Genomic DNA, 25,552 nt, shown 5'->3' on the forward strand with positions numbered 1-25,552 from the left:
TGTATATTAGACTTCTTAAAGTAACTGATTAAAGTAGGTAATGATTAAAATAGACATTGTTAGCGGGTAGCTGATAACTATCGATTGCATAAGAATGAATTTGAGAAACTGATTTTCCGTGTGATTTGTAGAATTCCTTTATCTGATTATCCATAGCTCACGTAATGTAAAAATAGATAAACAGTATCTACTTTATAGCAAGTTTCCAACCCAAAGATATCGAAGAAAAAGATGTAAGCATCTTTTCAATACTTCGATTGTTCACAATAGTAATTATAATTCGTGCATGAGAATTCCAGATCGAGTACGTAACACGATCATGATTTTTCGAAGTTTACGTTACAGAGGTTAATCACCAACGATAAATTTAGAAAGGTAGCAGAACAGAAAAATATTATCTTTGACTTCATCCAGGCTGAATATAAGTTGAACAATTCGGGACTTCATTTGATCGACTTTAATGGACAATGATATACTCAAAGAGAACTCTTTCAACTTTCTTATTAATCCCTGATTTGCGACTTTTTGCACAAAAATTTGTCAGGTATCACCAACTGCTTTTATACTCCGTTATTATTTGTTATCAAAGATATTTTCTTACCTTCAAAAAACTGTCTTTTGTCAAAATAACATTTTGTTAGCTTTATCGTTTATTGAAACAATATTTTGTTCACATTGTGTTTTACTAGAAAGAGTATTTTGTTAACATTACCGTTTATTGAAACAATATTTTCTTAACATCGTTTTTTACCAAAAAGAATATTTTGTTAACATTGTCATTCACTAAATGGAATATTTTGTTAACATTGTCATTCACTAAATGGAATATTTTGTTAATATTATCTTTTACCAAAAGAAAATTTGTTAACATCCTTTAGACACTCTTATTCTAATTTTAATTGTAATTTATAGAATATTGAAAAAATTTACCTATAACAGAAATTATTACCTCACAAGATGACTATATGAATTTTTTCGTGTAATATGACTAAACCTACCGGGGTTATGAAACTCCATGTGTATTATAACAATGTTAAATATTTCAGATAAGCCTTATAGATTATAGATTACAGATAGCGTATCCACCTGATAAGAGTATCTGATTATAGAAACTTACCAGCTTCTTTTGTTTGTTGCATTAACCAGGGAATCCCTTACAAAATGCATCATCAATGACAAATAACAATTCATTATTTAATATACTTATATTAACCAGAACAAAAATATTCTTTTATTATCAAAAACATTAATTGTTTTATTATTTTTGTATAAATTTTAATATTTTTTTTTCATTTATTTTTAGGTTTAGTTAGAGGTTAGGTCAATTTTATAGGTTATAGAAGGTTATACTTCGGAAGTTATAGGTTATAACTTGCAAATTTTATAGCAGTTTCGGATAATACACAGCATTTGCATAACAAATTTTATAGCTTGAGAGGTAAAATACAGCTATCAACAGGCAGACTTTGAATTTTAAACTAGTAGAATTTATAACTTCACAAAACTTAAAAAACTTAAACTTGTTAAAGATAATAAATTTCGAGGAAATCACTTTAAACTTCATATTAGGTAACATGTGAAATACTTGATAAGGTCCAAATGGACCCAGACCTTCACACGACTGCTAAAACGATTAGTTTCACAAGGGTTGTTAAAATAAATTTTAATAAGTTTAAACCCTGGTTAAAATAAACAAGAGTTGTTAAAATAAAATAAAATGTCTCTGAAATATTTTTTTCAAAAAATGTTATAAAACGTAGTACAATGTACATGTGAAGTATCTGTTGGTTATGTATATTTCTCAGGGGTGTTAAAATAAATTTTAACAAGTTTTAACCCTTCTCAAAATAAACAAGGGTTGTTAAAATAAAATAAAATGTCTCTGAAATATTTTTTTCAAAAAATGTTATAAAACGTAGTACAATGTATATGTGAAGTATCTGTTGGATATTTATATTTCCCAACGGGGACATAACGATAAATAATAATCGAACAGAAAGGTCCTTGGAGAGTACACATTTGAGCAGACATTTGCGTGCAACACGTGCGGTCTAGGAACGTGATCGGTTGTGCACCTCTCGACTTTGACAGTTATCATTGAACCGTTGAAGAAGGCGGACGGCCGTCAGGTATGTACAATACAATTAAATTCCTAAGTGGCTCGTCGGTTCTCCGTATGCCGATGTTCATCCCGAAAACAATTTCTGACGTCAATGAATATGTACTCGGAAGAAAGTCGATGATAAAACGGATCTGCAGTCGTAACGACATATTTTCTCCAAATACTTTTCCATATAAGAATATGCATCTTTATGTCGCTTCTTTGCATATGTCACTTTTACGTATCCTTTAAAATGTCATTGATCTTAAAAATTGATAGAGTTTTCTGAATTGATGTTGACTAATTAATCCTACGTCGCATTTAAGAGGAACATAAATCAATAAAGATCGGAGAAGGCTATAATTAAATGAGAGAACTCTGTAATTAAGGATAGAGGGATGTAATTAATTTGTGAAATAATTGCATGGTTATTATGTGTAATCATGGATAATTTTAATATAAGTAAGATTACAAAGTGTGTAATTTTGTAATTTAACAACATTATTTTTATTGATGTAATTGTGCATAGTATGGAGATAATTAATTGTAATTTTAGTAAAATTGTTAATATGAATTTCTGTATAGGTCTTTGGCGTTACTGGGTGCACTGCAACTTGTGCAAGGGTCCTATTAGAAATTCAAGGAATAAGTATTTTTAGCTGTAATAAGTGAAGAGTTTAGTAGGAAATGGTAATATAGAGGAAGAGTGTGTGTTATAATATTCAAAACTGTATGTTATTCATAATTGTTGCGGGTAAGGTTTCTTTTCCTTATTACGCCATTTTTCATGGAACAACTTTCTGGACTCAGATATTGTTCTACGCCGCCATCTTTTCTTGGCACATTCTTGAATTTCAATATTGTGATCAAGTTATTAAATTACTATATTTACTCAAACTATTGAATCTACAAATGTCAAAAAATACTTAAATTATCAAATTCACAAGTTCACAAATTCTCAAATTATTAAATATTAAAATTCTTAAATCTTCAAAATCTCAAATTACCTTACTCCCCAAATTCTCAAATCACCAAATCTCCAAATCTCCAAATTCTCAAAGTTACAGCTCCCCAAATTTCCAAATCTTTAGATCCCCAAATCCTCAAAGTTACAGCTTCTCAAATTTCCCAAATCTCCAGATCCCGAAATCCTCAAAGTTACAGCTTCCCAAATTTCCAAATCTCCAAATCCCCAAATTCTCAAAGTTACAGCTCCCCAAATTTCCCAAATCTCCAGATCCCCAAATCCTAAAAGTTACAGCTTCCCAAATTTCCAAATCTCTAGATCCCCAAATCCTCAAAGTTACAGCTTCCCAAATTTCCAAATCTCCACGTCCCAAAATCATCAAAGTTATAGCTCCCCAAGTTTCCAAATCTCCACATCCCAAAATCCTCAAAGTTACAGCTTCCCAAATTTCCAAATCTCTAGATCCCCAAATCCTCAAAGTTACAGCTTCCCAAATTTCCAAATCTCCACGTCCCAAAATCCTCAAAGTTACAGCTTCCCAAATTTCCAAATTTCCACGTTCCAAAATCCCCAATTCTGCAAATCTCCACGTCCCAAGATGGTCAAACTCAGAAGTCCCCAAATCTACAAATCTTCATGTCCCAAAATCCCCAAATCCAGAAATCTTCACGTCCCAAAATCTCCAAACCTCCAAATCTCCAGGTCAAAAATCCCTAAACCCACTACTTCCCAAATCTCCACATCCCCAAATCTCTAAATCCCCATACTCCAAAATCTCCAAATCCCAAAATCCCCAAAATCCTTAATACCAAAATTACTCTCCAAACACCGAAACTAAGATTTCGCAGACTCCGAACGATCTGTCATTAGCAGAAAGCGGTTATTCCCTGAAATAACGATTTTCTTTGAAAATTTCAGTTTCGGCGAGGTCGAATGAAATTTAGATTTAGAGATTGACGCAATGGACGTCTCCAAACAACGGGGTTTGGTTCAGCCGGTTTACGTTGGCGTCAACCAAATCGAACAAGAGAGCAGGATAACTCGGACCCTGAGCGAGAAAATCCAATGACGTATTTATACGCGTAGGCGTGCCAAACCCAGAAGAGGGTTTTACCGGACCACCTGTAGCGATCAGGAAGTAAGTCTACCCAACGCGTTTCTTTGTGTTTTTACTGGAACTCGTGTACCTGCCGGACGATGTTGTCGATCCAAAATTGGATTCGACGTTTACATTATCCGTCGAGGGGCTTTTAATAGCACGCTTATTTATGCATACGTTTGTAACAATATTGTACTACAATAACAGAATTAGTCACGATTCGCGAACCAGTGGTCATTGGAACGTATTCTGTTGCAAAGATCAGTGGAAATGATTATAGTGGACTTGTTTGGGAATTTTGGAATTTGAGGGTTTGAGGAATTGGGGTTTGGAATTTTACTAGGTTGGAGATTTGGTAATATGTTGATGTGGGGTGAAATTTAGGGATTGAGAATTTAAGGATTTGGGAAGATGGAGTTGGTAAATTTTGGAATTTGAGAATTTGGAAATTTGGGAATTTAGGGACTTGGGGAGATGGAGTTGGTGAATTTTGGAGTTTGAGAATTTGGGGGATTAGGAATTTGGGGATTTGAGAATTTGGAGATGTAGGAATTTGGAGATTTAGGAATTTGGGGATTTGAGAATTTGGAAGCTTAGAAATTTGGGGATTTGGGAATTTGTAAGCTTAGAAATTTGGGGATTTGGGAATTTTGGGATTTAGAAATTTGTGAGCTTAGAAATTTGGGGATTTGGAAATTTGGAGATCTAGAAATTTGCAGATTTAGATATTTGGGGATTTGAGAATTTGGAAGCTTGAAAATTTGGGGATTTAGGAATTTAAAGACTTAGGAATTTGGGGATTTGAGAACTTGGAGATTTAGGAATATGGGGATTTGAGAATTTGGAAGCTTGAGAACTTGGGGATTTAGGAATTTATAAGCTTACAAATTTGGGGATTTGAGAATTTGGAAGCTTGAGAACTTGGGGATTTAGGAATTTATAAGCTTACAAATTTGGGGATTTAAGAATTTGGAAGCTTGAGAACTTGGGGATTTTGGAATTTGTGAGCTTCGAAATTTGGGGATTTGAGAATTTGGAGATCTTGGAATTTAAGGATTTAGGAATTTGTAAACTTGCGAATTTGAAGTTCTAGGAAGTTGGGTATTTAGAAAGGAGATTTGCGAATTTGGAAGCTTAAGAATTTGGGAATTTGGAGATTAGAGAATTTGCTAATTTAAAAGTTAGAGAACTTTTTAATTCATAAACCTACAACCTTGCAAACTCACTTAATACCTGATTAACTTAACTACTTATTAATTTAGTAACTTACAAAGTTGAGTTAACTTACAAAGTCCCTAAATATAATAAAATACCATAATAGACATATTTTTACATGTCCACAAATATTTCTAACATATACCCCTTTAACATACCAACACATCACTCCTGCAAATAACAAATATTCTAATAATGACATTCTATCAATGTTATATCATCCACTGTGATTAATCTGAAAAGCAAATCCCATCATAGAGGAATGCGATTGACAGGTACATAAACGAGGTTTATAAAATTAACTGGAGTATTAGCTATATTAACTCCGTTCTGTGGCTCCATAAAGTGTGTTAATATCCGAATGACTCAGAATTGAAATTTCGTATCGGCGATCACGGACCAGATTCCAATTACTGTTATTTTTAGTCGATCGAAAAATTACATCGTTTTATGCCGTTTAAAATAGCTTTGGTTATTTGCGAACCGCCATGCTCTCTAGCAAGGAGTGTTGCCAACCTCTCACTTCATTCGGTCGATAATATAGATTTCTATATACAATTTTAACATTTTTATTAATTTTCTTTTTCATTACATTTTTATTAAACTTCTTTTTTAAAAAATTATCAAATTCAAAGTTTCTATTTTTATATTTCAACAAACTTTATTAGATTTATATGCAAGGATACTGTAATTACATGAAAATATTTCTATAATGCAGGTCTAATATTCAAAATAAAATAGTAAATAGTAAATAATAATAAATAATAAAATAATCAAAATAACAAAATAGTAATAATTAATAATAAATTATATTTTGTTAACAAGTATCACTGAATTTGTAAATCTGTTCTCAAAATAGTTAAACAAAAGAATGATTAGTATGCAATGCAGCTTCCATATGTTATCTAACCTTTAAACAATGCATAACAATAATGCATCGAGTAAAACAAGACGTCATAGTAAAAATATTTTGCAGATATGAAAGGAAAATGTGTACGTATATTTATTGTATACCTGCTCCCTTTCTATACAATGCGTACATATAGTTTCCTTTTGAATTATTCAAGTGGCACTGTTTATGGCCGATCGCGGGTCTTACATGACGGAGTACACGTCGTTCAAAGATTAAACGTTTAATTATTTACGTTTTTAGTACATACAATTTTTATGTATTTTACAAAGAACCAGTTTGCTCTCGTGATACAATAATAATGGAAAGTCATTAACATATTTGTATCACGTTCTCTATAATTTTATATCTCGTACTTCCAACAGAATTTTTTTTATAGAGAATTTCTTTATTCTTCGCAAAGGATTTTTGAATTTATTTAAATATACAAGGAAATGACTGTAATTGTACACTGATTGTAGGTACTTGCAACTACGTATTTTTAATTTAATTTAATTAGGTAATTTTGAAATTGTAAAAAGAGTAAAATGTACAAATTATAGATTTGTCAAAATTACAAAATTTAATATAACTTTCAACAGTCAATCTAAATTAAATACCTAATTAAATATAATAAAATTACCGTAATAACGTAAGTAATAATATATTTCAGTCTGAGTATCTAATAACACATTCATGACAAAATGTCTTCCTTCTTCTGAAGTACCTACATTATTCATTAAATTATTTAATATTTTATCTACAGACGTATGCGTCCTCGAAAATCGAATCAATACCCAGCCATCCACCATCGAATTCATAATCGTTTAAGAAGGAATTTCACCGACTTGCAATTATCGTGCAATATTCGATCTAAATTTGATCAAAGATAGCGTGTAAAACAAGTACATAAACGAATAATCACTGCCAGTATCCAGTATCAAAATCTTGATACACTTCCCCGACATTTCGACGACCGAACACTCCCTCGGATTACCTGGCGGAAGCCATTCATGTGATTCGGTTGTTAGTAACACTGAACATGTCCGAGGGTGACATTGATTTTTTATGAACAAAATACCCTATGAGACCTTTGGAACAATCTCAAACTTTTCTGAGAGGAGAAAGTAACACTTTGCTGAGGTTTAGTTTTATCTCATTGAGTTTTGATGAGTGAAAAAAGGATCAGCCATTTTGTGAAGCTGAAATAAATCAAATAATCGCAGTAAAAATGAAAATAAGTATAATCGTTAAAATAAATATAATATGATAAATGAATTTTTTTCTAATCAGTTTTGATTATTTACAACAACCACTTATTCTTTACATAACCATAAATAATACTTTACATAATCAACGATTACTGATTATTTACATGACAAACCATCCATTAATTACATGATCATTTATTTTTCATTTGCATGATCATTTATCGATTATTTAAATCAACCGTTGATTGATTGTTTATGTAAAAAATCATTTATTATTACTCATGATTAATGATTAAGTTTAAGACCTATATCGTGTGTGAGACATGTAAACGTTCAATGAGCAGAATTATTCTTTGATTCTGGCAACGGTGTGCCGATCGTTGGGTTGTTTGGAAGGAAGGGCCGATAGGAAATGGTAAAAGGCGCGTGTTCCTCGAATCAGAGTTCACCGAGGCCGCATTCTTCCGCTTTATCTGCCGATGCACGGAGTTCCTGCTATGTTGTGGACAAAATTGTCGCGAGTCTCGCGTGCGTCCACGGTCAGTGACGTCTCCCTTCTATGTATGCTCCCTCGTCTCGTCCTGGACGAAGTCCATCACGTGACCTTGCCGGTACACTTCGTGTTTGTCTTAAAGTCGATGCCAAACGACGAACAAACACCGAGAAAACTAGCTTCTAGCCACAGAGGAAAGATACCTCCACATCTGTACTTAATACTTGACATACACTCCTGTGTCCATTCACCTTGAAATCAGAAATAAAGTACAGCGATATACGGGAATGAACCATAAAGTAATTTGTACGATTATTCATCTCGACAGAAGTTAACATACATTTCGACAAAAGCTTTCTGTGATTTAAAATGAGGAATCTAAGTCGCGTCATTTTGACGCGTTTCGTAAACCTGGTGTTAACGCTGTCTATCTTTTTGTACCATCGACGGAATGTCTTCGTATTTTCCGGGTTCGACAACGTTTCATGGGAAGTTTGATAAACAGAATAATAATAGACGGAATTATAGATCGCGTAGCTACCGGAGTCAATGGTCCTCTCGTTCGGGAGGATTCTCTTTTAAGATTAAGTCCTTCAAGTTACCGCCTCCCGCCATTGTTTGTCGATGGATCTCGAGTGTATCAAGGCTTTGCATCGCGAAATTCTGTACGCCTTGTTTGACTCGCGGAGGTATTGGTCCTTTACCATCCTCCTTTGCGGGAAATTTCTTTAACGCAGTGAAATGTAATAATTGGAGGATGTGGTATTGAATGTTTAGCATGGAGAATCTTGCGAAGAAAGTTGCACGGATGAATTTTTGGGCGATCGATACTAATATCTTGCAACTAATAGTCGAATATACCAATCCAATACTTAATAAGTAATAATTCTCTTCTATACAAAATTTACGGATTTGAAAACTTGGGAATTTTATTTATTTTTATTTCTAGCTACCTACTCGTGTACTTATTTAATATTTATTTAAGTTTCTATTATATAAAAAAATACATATAAAATTATGCAACATAATATTCTCTTTAAATTATTAAAATATTAAAATATTGTTAGGTTGGTACATCTATGTTATTCACAACATGTCGACGTGTTAGCCAATTCAAAGAAATGAAGCTGCAAAAAAAACAGATTGTTTGAATTCAATTATCTGATAGATACCACAATGTGTATTTTCCCAATGTAAATCGTATTTGAGTAATCAAGTTGGATTTTTTAAACATTCACAATGCTGTTGATTCTACAATGTAAACACGTGACAACTGATATACGATGTACAAAGGTTGTCTCATTTAAATGACACAATTTGTTGTTTAAACTATGAGTTTCTAATTTAAAATCACTTAAGTTTTCGACGGATTGCATGTCTGAAATAATATTTTAAATTATGTTTTCATATTTTATAAATTCGAATTTAGAAGTTTAGAAAATTTTTAGTTGACAATTCTTCAAATTTTTCGATTATTAAAAAAATTTTTTAAGATCTCGAATAACTTCAGAATATTTTAGCAAAGAGTATCATTATCTTCGCCCACATTACCATTTTCCCTGGAGAAGCTTACCGTTCTCACTGTATATTTATTCCAATTATATCTAATAGGGGGCCATGTTCCATGGACCCTCCCTAGTTACACCACTGAAATACTTTGTAGTCTTTCACTGCATTCATCATTGCATCATATTAAAATCTTGAAAGGAGCAACATAACAGTACATTCACATATATTTTACAATTATAATATAAAACCATTATAGACTACACATAAAACCATTATAAAATATAAAATATTTTATTTCATAAAATATAAAACCATTATACTGCCACAGTATACAAAATTAAATTTCCTTATAAAATTAAAATTGATGTCAGACATAAACCCAAAAAATAAATTTACTTACAACAAAAGTACTTACGAATATTAATATTGTAATATTAAAATTAACATTAGTCTAGAAATATTACAAAAAATTATCAACTTCCTCCCAAAATAAAAATTGTTACACCGTAATAAAGTAAACAGCAAACAAAAAGCGATAAAAGTCGTGGAACGAAAGTATGCGTCAAAGGAACAGTATTTACAATAATCAACGAAACTGTCGCAATAAGAGGTAGAAATACAATATAAAATGAAAATCATTGGAAACAATCCGTGGTACCGGTGCAAGGGGAGCGTATGAAAGGATCGAAGCCCGCGAATGGAAGGGCGGAAGTGCAAACGGGGCTTAATGCAGCATCAGCATCCGACACGGTGTACTGCGTCGTGAATCTGTCTCTGTTCCTCCATTAGGTTGCCTCCCTCCTTTTAATAAAAATATTTCTCTATCTCCGTCGCACCTCTGGCTCCCTCTTCGTGTCCGACTGTCTCTCTTCATCCTTCATAAATCCTCTCTGTCCCTCTCGGCCAGGGATATAGGGTGAGTACGATTTCGGCCCCCTTCGTGGAGCCACTTAACGAGGAGGTGCTCGTTTATCGAAAACTAGTTCCTCGTCGGGGACACGGGTAAATCTTTCGTCCAGAAAATACCAGGAGCCCTTTTTTTTCTCCCTTTTCACAAATTTATTAACGCGACACCGCGTGACGGTGTACATTTCAAATTTTCTCAGAATAAAAATTTGTCTAACAATAATTCTGTATTAAGGTAATTAAGATCTATCAAATTTGCAGAGTTCAATTAGGTGAGTGCAGGTTTAGGTGTCGCGTTAATTTTGTAAATGGCGAGGGAGAAAAGATGGCCGATTAGTCGGCACGCGCAACTTTAATCGGTTGAGTTTTCTCTGCTTTTAATGCTGGTAAAATCGTTGATACTATTGTAATCGAAGTTACCTTCGGTACACTCTGTATACCCGTATATACACACAGGTTATCCCATTCTCTTCCTCTGCGGCTGTCCTCGTTGCTTGTTCCTTCGGTCTCTTTTCATGGTCGGTGCTCCGGCCGCGAGCTGGCTATCTCGGGGTAAGGGGTAAGAACGCGACAGGGCCGTTTCCGTTAACCCCATTACCCTGTACCACCAATTTTCTATTAAAATTAATCCTTAAACCCCACTCACTATTTATATTCATCCCTCCATCTATAATCTCCTCTACAATTACATTACCCACAACTAAATTTAGAAATAAGACATACACTAATTGACCACATTTTGTATGCAAGCATTTTGCATTCAGTACGTAAGCATTTTGTACCGAGCATTTATGTGCAAGCATTTCAGGACATTTTGTATTGCATACATTATGATTAGAATTAAATTAAAAATTCAATTAGGTCTGTCACATTTGAACCGCATTGTACGTCACGGATCATGACGTTACAAGGTAAGGTCAAGTTTGCAATTAAATTCATGACCTCTACACTTATTTTGAGTTACAAGTCAACCTAACCTGACACTCTGACTAATGGAAGAAGTACCTCCCACTTTTCGTAAATCTAATTTATGTAACATCAATTTTAATTTTATCACTTCATGTTTTAAATATGCCATATAAATTGTGTTTCATAAAATATAAATGATTAACCAAAGAAATTGTATATATTCCTTATATTTCATAATTAATTGCTTGTTTAATATGAATGTAATTTTAATATGGCAGAAGTCTTTGCATTCTTTTATGACTTTATTTTTATTTAACGGCCATATTGGATCTTTACGAACCTTTGAAGAGCCATTTTTAAATTGAAATGGGTGTTGATATACTTCTGTAAAATGTTTATACAGCTGGCACGGAAAATGTGTGTCATTGCATGCTGTGAAATAGACATTATAGTTTCTCAGAAATTCTGTCAGATATTAGTAATTAACGATCGGTTGTCCTATCATAAACTGTTATTTTATTGCCAAATGACAGCAAAGAATTTCAAAGAGTGAGCCTCGCTGTGAAAATGTTGAAACACTCTTTACTTTATAAATAACTTGGAACGCGTTTAACCATTCTGTATGTGTAAATAAACTAGTATAATGTATCTGTAAAGTACTAAATTACATCTAGTAAAATAACATAGTGATTAGGAAAAACGCTGTAAAGTCTAGGTGAATTTAATTTAGTATTCAATCACTTTCTCAATAATTCTAGTCTCATTTATAAGGACAATATGTCCAAGAGGTTAGTAGACTCCTACAGGGAATTATCGAGAGGCAATCAGTCCAAAAATCTTTGGTTAGCAATAAATCGTTAGTTAATTCTTAAGTAGCAAGGTTACATCTGTTCCTGTTAAAATTAAACGCAGCAACGAAAGTAAAACATCAAATTTCATAAAAGATTATACGAAATAACATAATTACAATGATGTTCATCGAGCATAAATCAAAGGACAAACTTTTCATTCATCAAATTGTTATTCATGGATTAAACACATCAAAACTTGTCACCAACAAAAATTATGAATAATGATAATATTTAACGTCTCCACGTATATCTATCAATATTAACCAACATGATTTGTACAAAGAAGAAGTAATTTCCTAACAAATGTCATCCGGAGCTCCATTTATTTTTTCTTTCCTATCGTTTTCAGACTGAGAAGTTGTAGCAGTAGGATGGAGCAGTTAAGACGAGGGCCTCGTGTATAGATACGGTGTTGGGCCGCGATTCCGCGGAGCGGGGGTGGCGGCGGCGAAGTGGAAGGCAACGAGGAGGCACCGACAGTAGCTCCCAGACAGTGACTCCGCGCGTAACGACATGTAACCGGTGAATAGATTTTGCTGTATGTTATGTCATCGATGACAATTCCTCGGCATCGTCGAGAATTCGCGCACGGTCAAGGATAGAAAGTGTCGTTTTCATCGGATCGAGCGATACGATCCTCCCGCGAACGCGCCCTGAAAACGGACCTTGAAGTCGCCGAGTCCAGACAGTGGAAAGGATTAAAGAATTTCGAGGAGAGAGATTTAGGGTGCGACAAGGCCGGTGCAACCACCGTGTAAGTAGACAGAGAGACAGAGTGAGACGGTGAACAGTGACGTTGAAGAGAGGGAAGGAGAGAGAGAGAGAGGGAGAGAGAGAGAGAGAGAGAGAGAGAAAGAGGAGAGGCGAATGGTTCGAGAGAAGCTCGATGGGTCGAACGTACTCAGTGCTGCCAGCCGTAAGCTCGACGGAGTCGACGCCGCAAGCTCGATGCAAATCGACGTTGTACAGATGCCTCGATGAAAATCGACGAGCCCGTTGATCCTCTCCTCTCGCGTGCACCGCATCACGGTTCGATAGCCGAACGTACGAACGTCGACGAGCTCCGTTACCCGGCTATACGGTGGACCTCTCCGGTGACCGGTCAGTTATCGCGGTGGAACCACGAAATTCCGTGTGTCCGGTGTCAGTGAACCCTTGAACCGGGTCCTCTTGTTGCCGAAGATACGCGAAAGAGACAGCAGAAGGGAGTACGCGTCTTCGGACGGAAACGCCGAGGTAGACCAAAGCGTGGCCTATGTGTCCGGTGCATCTGGCTCGCGGAAGTGCTGGGTCAACAATGTCAATGCCCTTAAGATCGATCGTTGCTTGCTCGAAACTGGCTTGTTTGTTAATGGACGGTGAGAAATTGACTTCAGGGTGAGTTGTAGTTAGCCGATGGGGTGAGTCCACCCATGATCCGAACTAATTACTTAGTAGCCTTAGCCCTGTGTCGCGAGGAACATGGTCGTTCGCTGTCGATCGAAGAATGTAATCGAAACTGTGATGACCGGTCTCTGTCAACCGCGTAACGCGTGAGCGTTCATGTGCCGAGGATACTCGAAGTGCTACCCCGTAGACGCGAGGTTCGCCGGTCGAGCGTCCGTGGAAAAATAATTGAACGTGATTGGAGGAACAGAAGCGGTTGCCAGAAGAAGTCGTCTCCGTGGACGAGTGGCAGAGTAATAACCGCTCGTTGGATGGAGTGATGAGCGGGGCCCCTGCACGGGGCACAGCGCCCCGTCGTCAAAGACGTCATCATCATCACCACCACCATCATCAGAAGCACCAGAAACAGCTACGGGACGAGCAATCGTCCGACGAGCCGGAAGAGAAACGGCCGAAGGTGAATCCGATATTTCTGTGGGCCTCGCAGCGAGAGCAGAGGATCGTCGAGGTGAGATGCGAGGACTACGACAAGAGGAATCGCATCAAGCTGACCAAAACGGCGCAGGGATGGCGTTCGATACCGAGAACCGCTTCGAACATGTACTCGACCGACTTGGGTGTCACTTTCCAGAGAACGAGCGGCGCGAACTCCTCGAGTTCGTCCGTCACAAACGGCGAAAAAGATGTCGACAAGCGGACCGAACGCGTCGCGCTGGATCTTCAACATATCCCGAGGAAAGAGCTGGCGAATGGCCGTACCAACGGTCTGGTCGACAGAGACGGTGCCGGAAGGAAGAGGAGTTACGATGAGATTAACGGAAAGATCGAGCATCGACGGGACTATGCTTATTCTATGGACAGAGTGCGAAATAACGCGAGAGTCGAAGCGCGGTGGGACGACGAGCGGCAACGAGAGTCATGCTCCGATGACGAGGAGGATGACGAGGAGGAAGACGACGAGGACGAAGAGGACGAAGAGGAAGAGGAAAGGGACGAGAACGAGAACGAAGTGGAGGAGGAAAATAGATTCGACAAAGACTTGACCAGATGCTATGGAAGAAGCAACCTGGAAAGGTTGCAGAAGGATAAGCTGTTTCAGCCGCGAGTCGTGCTGGAGCAGCTACACTTTTCTCGATTGCCCGAGGGCGTTCATCAGAATGTCCTTCAGAGACGGGAAAAAGACCAGAAGGGGCAGAGCGAGGATGATGTTATCGCTGGTGAGGAGAAGGCAGTAGTAGATAATGAAAAAAGAAGACACATGAACAAGGCGGGCATTCAGGATATACTGAACATGATAGATGCCACCGCTTCGCCCGTTCTAGCTACCGATACGCCCAGCGCCGATCTCCCGGTCGACTCCACGAAAACGTACGAGATTCTCAACGAGAATTTCCACGGTAGATCCACGGACAGAATCAAAGATTCGAACGCGACCATGCTGATGGAGTTGTCTAACAAAATCAAGGATCAGACGAGGACCGACGTGATCTCGGACTATCGGCACGAAGATGAGAACAAAAACAGCGAGCACCTCGCCGAGGATAAAATCGAGATAAACGAAGAGAAGATCCTCGCGAGCTACGAGACCGAAGGCGAGGAGAGGAAGAAGAAGCCTAGGATAAAGGACGATGTGATCATTGTGTCCGTAAAAAACAATTCGGACTCGAAATCGTGTAAGATCGTCGAAGCGGACGGTGGTCTCGCGAGTCGAGCCAAGTGTAAATCGAATTCTCGTTCTAAGTGGCAAAACGTGGTGACCGTGGACGACGACGCGCAGCTGGAAACGGAAGAGGAACGACCGGACGAGCCGGGAGAACCGATCAAACTAGATTACAACGACAGCTCGAAGATTCTGAACGCGCTCAGGAACACTCCGGGTCTGTCAGTCTCCATAACGAGAACTCACACGCCGGAGAGCACGAAGTCGATAACGAGACCGGCGTCGAAGGCATCGTCCTCGAGCAGATCGCCAGATTCCCAAGCGGAATGCGTGGAGAGGTTGTTGAAAAACGCCGACTCCGCGACGGAGGCGCGTGGCACGTCCTCTCCGAAGAGTCTGCCGGGCCTGTCGATCATCATTCCCAGTTACCGGTACAGGAACTCTCAAACCGTCGCGACACATTCGAGTTCTCCCAGCGCGAAGGCTCGCGTCGAGTCTCCGGAAAGCACCGTGAATTTCCCGAAGAACGACGGCTATGTCGACGAGTCGAAGCTGGACGGATTCCCTCACGAGGAGGACGAGGACGAACGGGACATCGAGGAGATCGAGGACGACTGCGACTCACAGGTGCTGGAGGATCTCAGGCGTCAGAAGGCCGATTCGCTGGCCTACGAGTCTGACAGGGACTATTTCCATAGACAGACCTCGGGGAATTCGGAGGATCGTAGAACTCCTCTGGAGAACGCGAAAAATCAGGCGCACTGGATAAGCTCGAGCAGAAGCAGCGAGGCGCAAGCGAAATGCAAATATCAGGATGTAGAACATTTCGACGAGCAAGTCCTCGAGGAACTTCGAACCCGTGGCACGGTTGTATCGCCGCAGCCAAGTGGAATCCCGTGTTCGCCGGCTTCCAGGAGGCCCTCCTCCGCGTATCTCGAGAGACTGCTACCTAGTCCGCCTTGTTCGGTGTCCTGTTCGGAGGACGCGAAGAACGATCTAACTTTGAAGGGTATCTTGTCGTCACCGAATCAACTGGAGGCGCGAGACTACGAGAAACAGAAGGAGATATCGATCCGCTGCGAGCAAGTGCCCAGTGATCATCTTCCCGTGCGGACGGATCACGCGAAGGACACCGAGAGGACCAACGCGAACAGAAAGGGTAACAGGAGCTTCCAGGAACGGTCCGGTGTTCACGGTCAGGAGATAAGGAACTCCGGCAGACCGATGTCCAGCGGTGATATCCACAGTACGTATCTCGTGACGGATCGTGCCACGCCCAAAAGGCCGATGTATACCGAATGGTCGGTCGGTCGACAAAAGAGCCAATCGAGTTCCTATCAAAAATCCTCCGGGAAGCTCCGGATGCACGCCATGGAGGAGGCCTGTGCCACCTCCACCAGCACGGATAAACTCCTCGATCCTGCTAGTCAGCTTAGAGAATTGATCGAGACGTCTGGACATTTGATACCGGATCCTCTGCTGGTGCCGAGGGATTACTTGCCGGGTCTCGCCGCGGCTCCCGCCACCGAAATTCCGAAATTGCTCGCCTCTCGGCCGGAGCTCAGGCTACCGGAGGCATTGACCAGACCGGATCTCCTCAGGGATCCAGATTTATTGGTGATATCCCTGGCGCATCTTCAGCACGTACTCGATCACGGCGAGGGCCCGGTCTCCAGGTCGCGACACTCTCATACAAGGATCAACAACGGCACTAACAAAGGGTCCGGTCACGCGAGCAACGGGATGAAAAACGCGTCGCAAACGAGGCCCAAGCTCAGCTGCAAACCGATCGGCACGCTAATGCCCGCGCCGATCGATCTTTCCAGTAGCCGGAGAACCAGCCCTTACCCGCCGTTGCTCAAGGTACGGACCGGGTTGCTTAAACAGGAACCGGAAGTCAGCTCCACGGCCAGCTCGCCTGATGACTCGCAGCTATGGCATCCTCTATTCGGCAGGTAATTCTTTCTTCGCTTATTTATGAATAATAGATAATAGTAGATATACTTTCTGTTCGCAAACGCGATAATGAATGTTTGAGAACAGTGTAACAATTTTTGTTTGCAAACATTTGTTTAGAAATATTTATCAGTTAGCATAGTTTAATAGTTGTTGAACTTCTTGCATGCTTGAGGATAAAAATATGTGGACTAGGTATTGCATAAATATTTAACCATATAGGGTGATCCAGTTGAATATGCACAAATTTTCAAATGTTCAAATTTCTACATATCTTAATATTTAAATATCTAAATGTCTAACTACCTAGGTATCTAACAATCTAACTATCTAATTATCTACCTAAATATCTAAGTATCAAACGTCGTAAACTTTCAAATGATACATCCCTTTTCCCCTGCACCGTCATTTTCACGAGGGAAGTGTACATTGCTCCTCCGCGTCACACACACAGTCGGATAAAAATTTCAATGGGGCCAAAGCGTAGAAAAGTCGACATTGTCTTACGTGTTTACGTACGAAACGCTTTTCATCTAGATTCTTTTCTCTTCTACCGCTATTATTCAGTCGATAAAGATAATTATGCGTGGTTATTTTGCTCTCGTTCTGGTACGCGAACAGGGAGAAGGAAATATTGCGCGCGGTACACGTTGGAATGAAATACGTCTGGTCTGTATGACGTCGACTGTAATTAATGCGAAAGAGTGGCGAACGAAAGGGTAAAAAAAGAAACACGATGAAATGCATATAAAATCGAGAGTCCACGGATTAACCTCTCGCTGCATCTGCAATCTGCATCTAGATGTAAAGTCAACTTGCAGACGCGATGTTGCCGGTTGAAGGAAAGATGTTAGAACCGCTGGAATCCCTCGATCATGTTAAGTTATTACATATTAAATAGCGCATCTTGAAACACTTGGAAAGTCTGATCTTTAATCATGTAAGTATCACAAAAGGTGACAAATTTGTTTTTAAAAAGAAATTTGTGAAAATGTTACATAAATTAAAACAAATAGAATTAATTTTACGTGAAATTCTTGCAGATATATTTTTATATTATTTTTGCAATATTTTGTTATTTTTGTTAGTAGAAGTTAATTACAAGCACTCGTTGCTTTGAAAATATTCTAAACAGATAATTCGTTAGGGTCCGTCTCCGAAGCCCCAAGCGCAGAGAATTATCGAGCTGCTATTTTACTATACATATAAAATTCTCGAGTATCTAGGTGTTAATCTAATTAAATAATTTAATACACCTTGACTTGTTCTCTCTTTCGAAGTATTGAACCATCAAGACAGATTTGGATCAGTTGCATGCAATATATAATAAATATCAGTAAATTACTAGAATTAAAAGTATCGTGTTTATTTATCATGTACAAGGCGTCACTGGAATGCACGATCGTTCGCTTAATGAATAGAGCTCGTCCATCACAAATCAAGAGTCACCAAACAATTTTTAATATGTAGAAGGCATACCACATTCACCGAGTGTCATAGCGATCAATAATTAAGTACCAACATCTCGCAAGCCAGGTATTATTCAATCAGCAAATAGGAGATTGGTTTTAATGAATCGAGAGAAAATTCTTTACGCGTCGCTGTTGTGAAAACAACTCCCGCTTCCCGCCATTACACCATCTTTACGCCAACAGTGATTCGTTATAGACATTTGAATAATTATTGCTCGATACGCCCATTCATAATTATATTGAAAACGTAACTGTTATGCAATACGATAAATTTATTCCAAGTGATAGACAAGCTTGATTTATTTAATATAGTTATTTCTTCTTGTGATGAAAAAAAGTAACGAAATAATTGCAAACTGTAATGTTAAGAAAATGTGATATTTAAACGTTTATTACGATGTTCGATGAGGTTATTATGATCGCTTGATTGATGACGATTTGTGTGCAAATACATAGTGTACAGCATATTGAAGAAATGCTAATTTGATACCTCGGAGATAATACTAAAATTATTTGCACGAATGGATCGCAAAAGTAAGAATATTTTGTTTGGAATTTTTTTAGTTAAATTTAAGTCTTAGGTTAGGTTAAATTACATTGAGGGTTTAGGTATTTTGGGTTAAGTTAGATTTGGTATTTTGGGGTTTTGGGTTAGGTTAGATTTGGAATTTTGGGGTTGTGGGTTAGGTTAGATTTGGGATTTTAGAGTGTTGGGTTAGGTTAGATTTCGGATTTTAGGGTTATGGGTTAGGTTAGATTAAAGATTTTAGAGTTTGGGTTAGGTTAGATTTGTGATTTTTGAGTGTTGGGTTAGGTCAGATTTGGGATTTTAGGGTTTTAAAGTGTTGGGTTAGGTTAGATTTGTGATTTTTGAGTGTTGGGTTAGGTCAGATTTGGGATTTTAGGGTTTTAAAGTGTTGGGTTAGGTTAGATTCGGGATTTTAGAGTGTTGGGTTAGGTTAGATTTCGGATTTTAGGGTTGTGGGTTAGGTTAGGTTTCGGATTTTAAGGTTCTGGGTTAGGTTAGATTTAGGATTTTAAAGTTGTGGGTTAGGTTAGATTTGGGAATGAATCTGGGTTAGGTTAGATTTGGCACTTTGAAATTGCGAGTCAGGTCAGAAAAATAATATATTATAGTCATTGTGATCCACAATTAAAGTGCTTCTCAAAATGATGCAGTCAAAGTGGTTCTCAAAGTGATACAGTCAAAGTAGTTCTCAAAGTGATACAGTCAAAGTGGTTCTCAAAGTGATACAGTCAAAGTGATTCTACATCGAAGCTGATTATTTATCAAAGTCGCAAATATAGATACTACTAGATTCAACCACTATGTATTTCTACCAGAGGTTTATACTCTCCCTGGTCGCAAACACGATACGTGCTATCGAAACGTCTTTCACCGTCCAACGATAAGATCAATCGCATTTAGATAATTGATCAGCCAATCGGAACGTAAACAGCAATTATTTGGATCGTTTAGCCCGTCAAATATCAAATTTCGATCTGTCTCTCGCATGGAAAGAACAATGAAATTTCAATCGAGTAGATCGACGCGTGGAAATGTCTGCGTAGCCGTGTTACTTTATGCATACAGAACGGGAAAGGAGACGATGTCAGGGTGTTTTACGAGTCCGCGGCTACGGAGGTAGCACGTTGATACGAGTTACGCTCGGCGATAGTGTGATCATTTGCATTTTAATACCGGGCACCACGATAGCGACTGTATCTCGCAGACTCCACCTCCGGTCTGTCAAGCTGGTTATAACGAGCCGATCGACGTGCATACATGACCACCGTTAAATATTTAAACGAGATTGAACGTGGTAAACTACCGTGATACCTCCTACGTTGAGAAACACCACCGAACACGGTTACTCTTCGTGTCAATTAAAAACCGTTGAAATTCGACGATTCTACTGCATGAGAAACCATTTTGTCTCTTTGCCTATTAGTCGAAAATTTGAGTTTGAAGTAATTTATTACTTGTTTAGCTCCTGGAGAGAATTTTTATGTAGGAGGTTTAATCTTAACCTAAAAAGATGTAGAGTAATTCATCATCTTACTTTAAAAAGTTGTTCAATAATTCATTATCTTTTGCATAAATTAAAGACACAATTGAGTACATTCAGGATGTACAAAAATTCAAAATATACTAGTTATTTAATATTAAAAACTTGTAGCTACAGAAGTTGGTCAGACTTAACCTCAAAAATTAATATTGTAATAAGAGTCATAAGAGACATAAGAGACTTAAAAGAATCCAATATGTCTGACTTTTTAACTAACTTTTGTGAGAAAATATAGATGTATCAATTCTTCTGATGAAGAGACAACTTAACATACATAATTATTTTCATTTACTAAAAAAATGTTTATATGCACGAAAGAATTGATCGCCTAAAAAAATTGATTAATATTGTAATACAAAAATTATGGTACAGAAAGTTGCAGAACTGAATGTGTGTCTAAGATCATTAATCATTCTGTATAAATATGTACTTTAAGCCGAGACAGCACGTGCAAAATCGACTGATAAGACATTACGTAAGAAGAAATTATTTAACGATGTCGATCAAGTGTTTTAAATGTTAAATGATACTGACTATCGTCATTATCAAGTTTGAGTTTTTAGTTAGGTGACATTGCTGACGTTTGTTAGAGCACTTAAATAGCAAAAAGTAGTAGAAAAGCAATAATTGTGATGTAAATGTTTTGATCGAACGTAGAGAGTTATTTTTTAGTAAGATGTATTGACTTACTGATTTTAAAGAACCAGTCTTTAATTTTCTGAGATAAAGTTTCTAAATTTCTTAGATAAAACAACTTTCAAGTGCCATATAAATATTTACGAGAAAATCGTTTTCCATTACTTTTGCATTAACATAAAGTTTAACATCATTCTATACGTATATTTTAAATAAATAATTAAATATCATGTAATTATTCAAAAAATTTGCTTTCAGTTCAAATTAAAAATACAAAATATATTGACTAACAAAAACCAGAATAATTTTGTGTATCTCATAAAATCAATTTAACAGAAAATTAATCAATTCAGCAAGATCGACTGAAACGTAAATAATTCATAAAATATTTTTTACCATAAAATTCGTAATTTCGAAAATAACAAGTAATTAGTCTCTAGTAATTAGTCCTGGTCGTTCATAATTAAATAGCTGTCATAATACACATAGATCAACGCCGATTTATGCGAACAAGAATTACGACCGTAAACGACCATAAATACATCACTGACAACGAAAAACCATAGAAACAAGCGATTCTAAACGAGTACCGATATCAATAATTTTACAAATATCGCAGATTGGAAGAAAAATTTGTAACACAATTTGTGTGACTCGGTTAGGAATGTTGGAATAATTGGTGAAGGGGAGTCATTTGATCACGTAGATTAGATCATTCGTTCCAAGACGAAGAGTCCGAATTCCTGAACTTTCTAGCAGTTAATCTTTGCTAGAATATCAGGACCAAAGTAGATCGCTGGTAGTCTGACCACAACGATTTATTTATCGTTGAACTTCTGCCATACGAATTTTCACGGTGTCTGGAATAGAATAGCTGAGCGATATTTCGTGTGTATTATGATCGTACAGTTTGCATCTAGTACTAGTTACATGGGTGTAACTGGGGATTTTTGTTGGGGCTCGGCCAGGTTCCATGATTTGTTACCTGTCAACGGCTGTGAACTACGAGTGATATGTGGCGATTGGAAACTTGGGTTGGAGATTTGAGAGATTGAGATTTGGGAAATTTGGAATTTGGGGATTTAGGAATTTAGGAATTTAGGAATTTAGGAAATTTGGAAATTTGGGGAATTGAGAATTTGGGGATTTGGAAATTTGAGAATTTGGGGATTTGGGGATTTGGAAATTTGGGATCTTGGAAATTCGGACCCTTGGAAATTCGGGCCCTTGGAAATTCGGGACGTTGGAAATTTGAGGATTTGGAAATTTGGGACCTTGGAAATTCGGGACGTTGGAAATTTGGGGATTTGGAAATTTGGGACCTTGGAAATTCGGGACGTTGGAAACTTGGGACGTTGGAAATTCGGGACGTTGGAAATTTGGGACCTTGGAAATTCGGGACGTTGGAAATTTGGGACCTTGGAAATTCGGGACGCTGGAAATTTGGGACCTTGGAAATTCGGGACGTTGGAAATTTGGGAATTTGGAAATTTGGAACCTTGGAAATTCGGGACGTTGGAAATTTGGGACCTTGGAAATTCGGGACGTTGGAAATTTGGGACCTTGGAAATTCGGGACGTTGGAAATTTGGGAATTTGGAAATTTGGAACCTTGGAAATTCGGGACCTTGGAAATTCGGGCCCTTGGAAATTCGGCCCCTTGGAAATTCGGGACCTTGAAAATTCGGAACCTTGGAAATTCGGGACTTTGAAAATTTGGGAATTTGGAAATTTGGAACCTTGGAAATTCGGGACCTTGGAAACTTGGGGATTTGGGAATTTGAGGATTTGGAAATTTGGAAATTTGGAACCTTGGAATTTTGGGCCCTTGGCAATTCGGGACCTTGAAAATTTGGGGATTAAGGAATTTGGGAATTTCGAGAATTTGGAGAGTTAGTAGAAATTTGAGAACGGAAAACTTCCAGAACCGCAATCTACCAAAGAAGAATACCTTCTTAAGGGTTAAGTTAAACAAATGACCCGCAAAAGTTCAAGAACCTTCAGCTAGCCGATCGTACGTTTCTCACGAGGTGGTCGAATTGTTGATGGCCGATCTTGTAACACGTGGCCTCTAATTGGTGATCGAGACTTCTCTAATTAGGACTGCGTGTTCCACGATCAGCAATTGGCACGGCACGAAAGTGGGTCGTGGCTCCGTGTCTCGCCCTACGTTCGTTGTCTACGTTTCGCGACGACGACGACCATGCTCGTTGCGCAACCAGATATTTCAAATTCGTAGCCTTCGCTCCTGTCTCAAAGGATTGATAAACATATCTTTCGTACGTGTATTTCGTCCCCGAAGAAAATAGTATTAGACTTAGGAATTTCGTATCTTCTTGTTTGTATTGCTCCGTGATTTAATCTTACTAATTCTAATTTATAGATGCGACTCCTAATTTATTACGTTTCATTCATTTTATTGGGTTTTGCTTTTGTTATATTTCATTTAATTTATTAGGTCTTGCGTTTATTATATTTCGTTCATTTTATTAGGTTTTGCTTTTGTTACATTTCATTTGATTTGTTAGGTTTTGCGTTTATTATATTTCATTCATTTTATTAGGTTTTGCTTTTGTTACATTTCGTTCGATTTATTAGGTTTTTGCGTTTATTATATTTTGTTCATTTTATTAGGTTTTGCTTTTGTTACATTTTATTCAATTTATTAGGTTTTGCATTTATTATATGTCGTTCATTTCATTATGTTTTGCATTTGTTATGTTTCTTGCAATTTCTTTGTATTTTATATTTATTACATTTTATTTAATTTTTGTATGTCTTACATTTATAATGTTTTATGCAATTCTTTCATGTGCTACATTTAGTACATTTCATTCAGTTTATTATGGTTTACATTTGGTACAACTCATTCAATCTTTTTATGTCTTACATTTATCACATTTCATTCAATTTATTACGTCTTGCATTTATTACAATTCATTCAATCTTTTCATGTCTTACATTTATTACATTTCATTCAGTTTCTTACTTTACGTTTATTACATATGATTTGTTATAATATGTCGCATTTATTATATAAATTTTCTAGTCAGATTCTGAAATCTTGCAATCTTGAAGTCCTCCGCCATCTTGAATTACCATAACGTCCATTTAAAATCGCATCAAAATTAGTAAGAAGAATTATTTAAAATAACACGCTTCATTTAATTTAATTATTTAAAATAATGCACTTCATACATTTAACTATTAATATTAAACAAAATTTATGAATATAATTCCACTTAACATTCACCACAATTTTAATAATTAGCGGTACTTTAACGTTTTAAATTCCGAGATGGTTCTTATGCGAAGTTTAAATTCTAAGTAATAACTTTTCCCAGACGGGAATCCTATTATTAAGCCAACAATGAAGGTAATTTTAATGAGTACGTTACAATAAAGACTAATGGAGACAATGGAAGAATTGAAGGTGCTAATGAGTTATACTGAATCGTAGATAATGACTTCTAGAGATGAAGTTAAACTTAAAAACTCGAAAATTATTTTCACTAACTTTTATTGACGCGACTACCCCTTGGTCTCCATTCTTTCCTACAAACCTGAATACTTTTATACTCTGCAGCTCTCATTTCGTCAATTTTCATTTAGTTGTCTATCAAGGTTTTTATTTCTTCAATTTTTATTTATTTCGCTAGCAAGTTTTTGTATATTCAATTTTGATTTATTTATTAGCCTAGCAAGTTTCTATGTGTTTAATATTTATTTATTTATGTACTTGTCTGGCAAGCTTTTTATGTATTCAATTTTTGTTTATTTATGTATTTGTCTATCAAGTCTTATGTCTATTCAATTTTCATTTATTTATTAATTTCTTAACAACACATTACAATGCATTTCAAATTTTGATATTCAAAAATTCAAGAATTCGTGTACTTAAAAATTTGAGACTCAAAATTGTCAACTTTAATAACTTGTATGATTAAATTTTTTAAAATTAGCGACTTTTAAAATTGACCTAAAAATTTACAAAATTGAGGAATTTCCAGAAAAGAAACATAAAATTAAAAAATTTGATAGTCCAAAAATTTAGACGCACAAAGTAACAAGTTTAAAAAATGTTCAATTTGTAAATGTAAGAATGTAGATTCCTAAAAGTGCACAAACTATTAAATTGAATAAAAAAATTGTGTTTCTGAATGTTGAGCAGTAAACCTATTTACCCAAGGGAATACTTAGTCCAATTTTAAACCTCTTTCCCAA

The 25,552-nt window shown here is 37.1% G+C and overlaps 1 protein-coding gene across 1 annotated transcript in view; it reads left to right on the forward strand.

Moving 5' to 3' along the window:
• The first annotated feature begins 3,764 nt into the window (after window positions 1-3,764).
• LOC105662026 (uncharacterized) overlaps window positions 3,765-25,552 on the forward strand; it is a 53,317-nt gene continuing 31,529 nt past the window's right edge. The window contains exons 1-2 of the mRNA XM_076531452.1: window positions 3,765-4,206; window positions 12,500-17,151. Of these exons, the coding sequence (XP_076387567.1) occupies window positions 13,856-17,151 (3,296 nt within the window). The 5' untranslated portion in view covers window positions 3,765-4,206; window positions 12,500-13,855. The remainder of the gene's footprint in view (window positions 4,207-12,499; window positions 17,152-25,552) is intronic.

The sequence above is a fragment of the Megachile rotundata genome, chromosome 4, assembly GCF_050947335.1.
Source record: "Megachile rotundata isolate GNS110a chromosome 4, iyMegRotu1, whole genome shotgun sequence".
NCBI classification, from domain to species: Eukaryota; Metazoa; Arthropoda; class Insecta; order Hymenoptera; family Megachilidae; genus Megachile; species Megachile rotundata.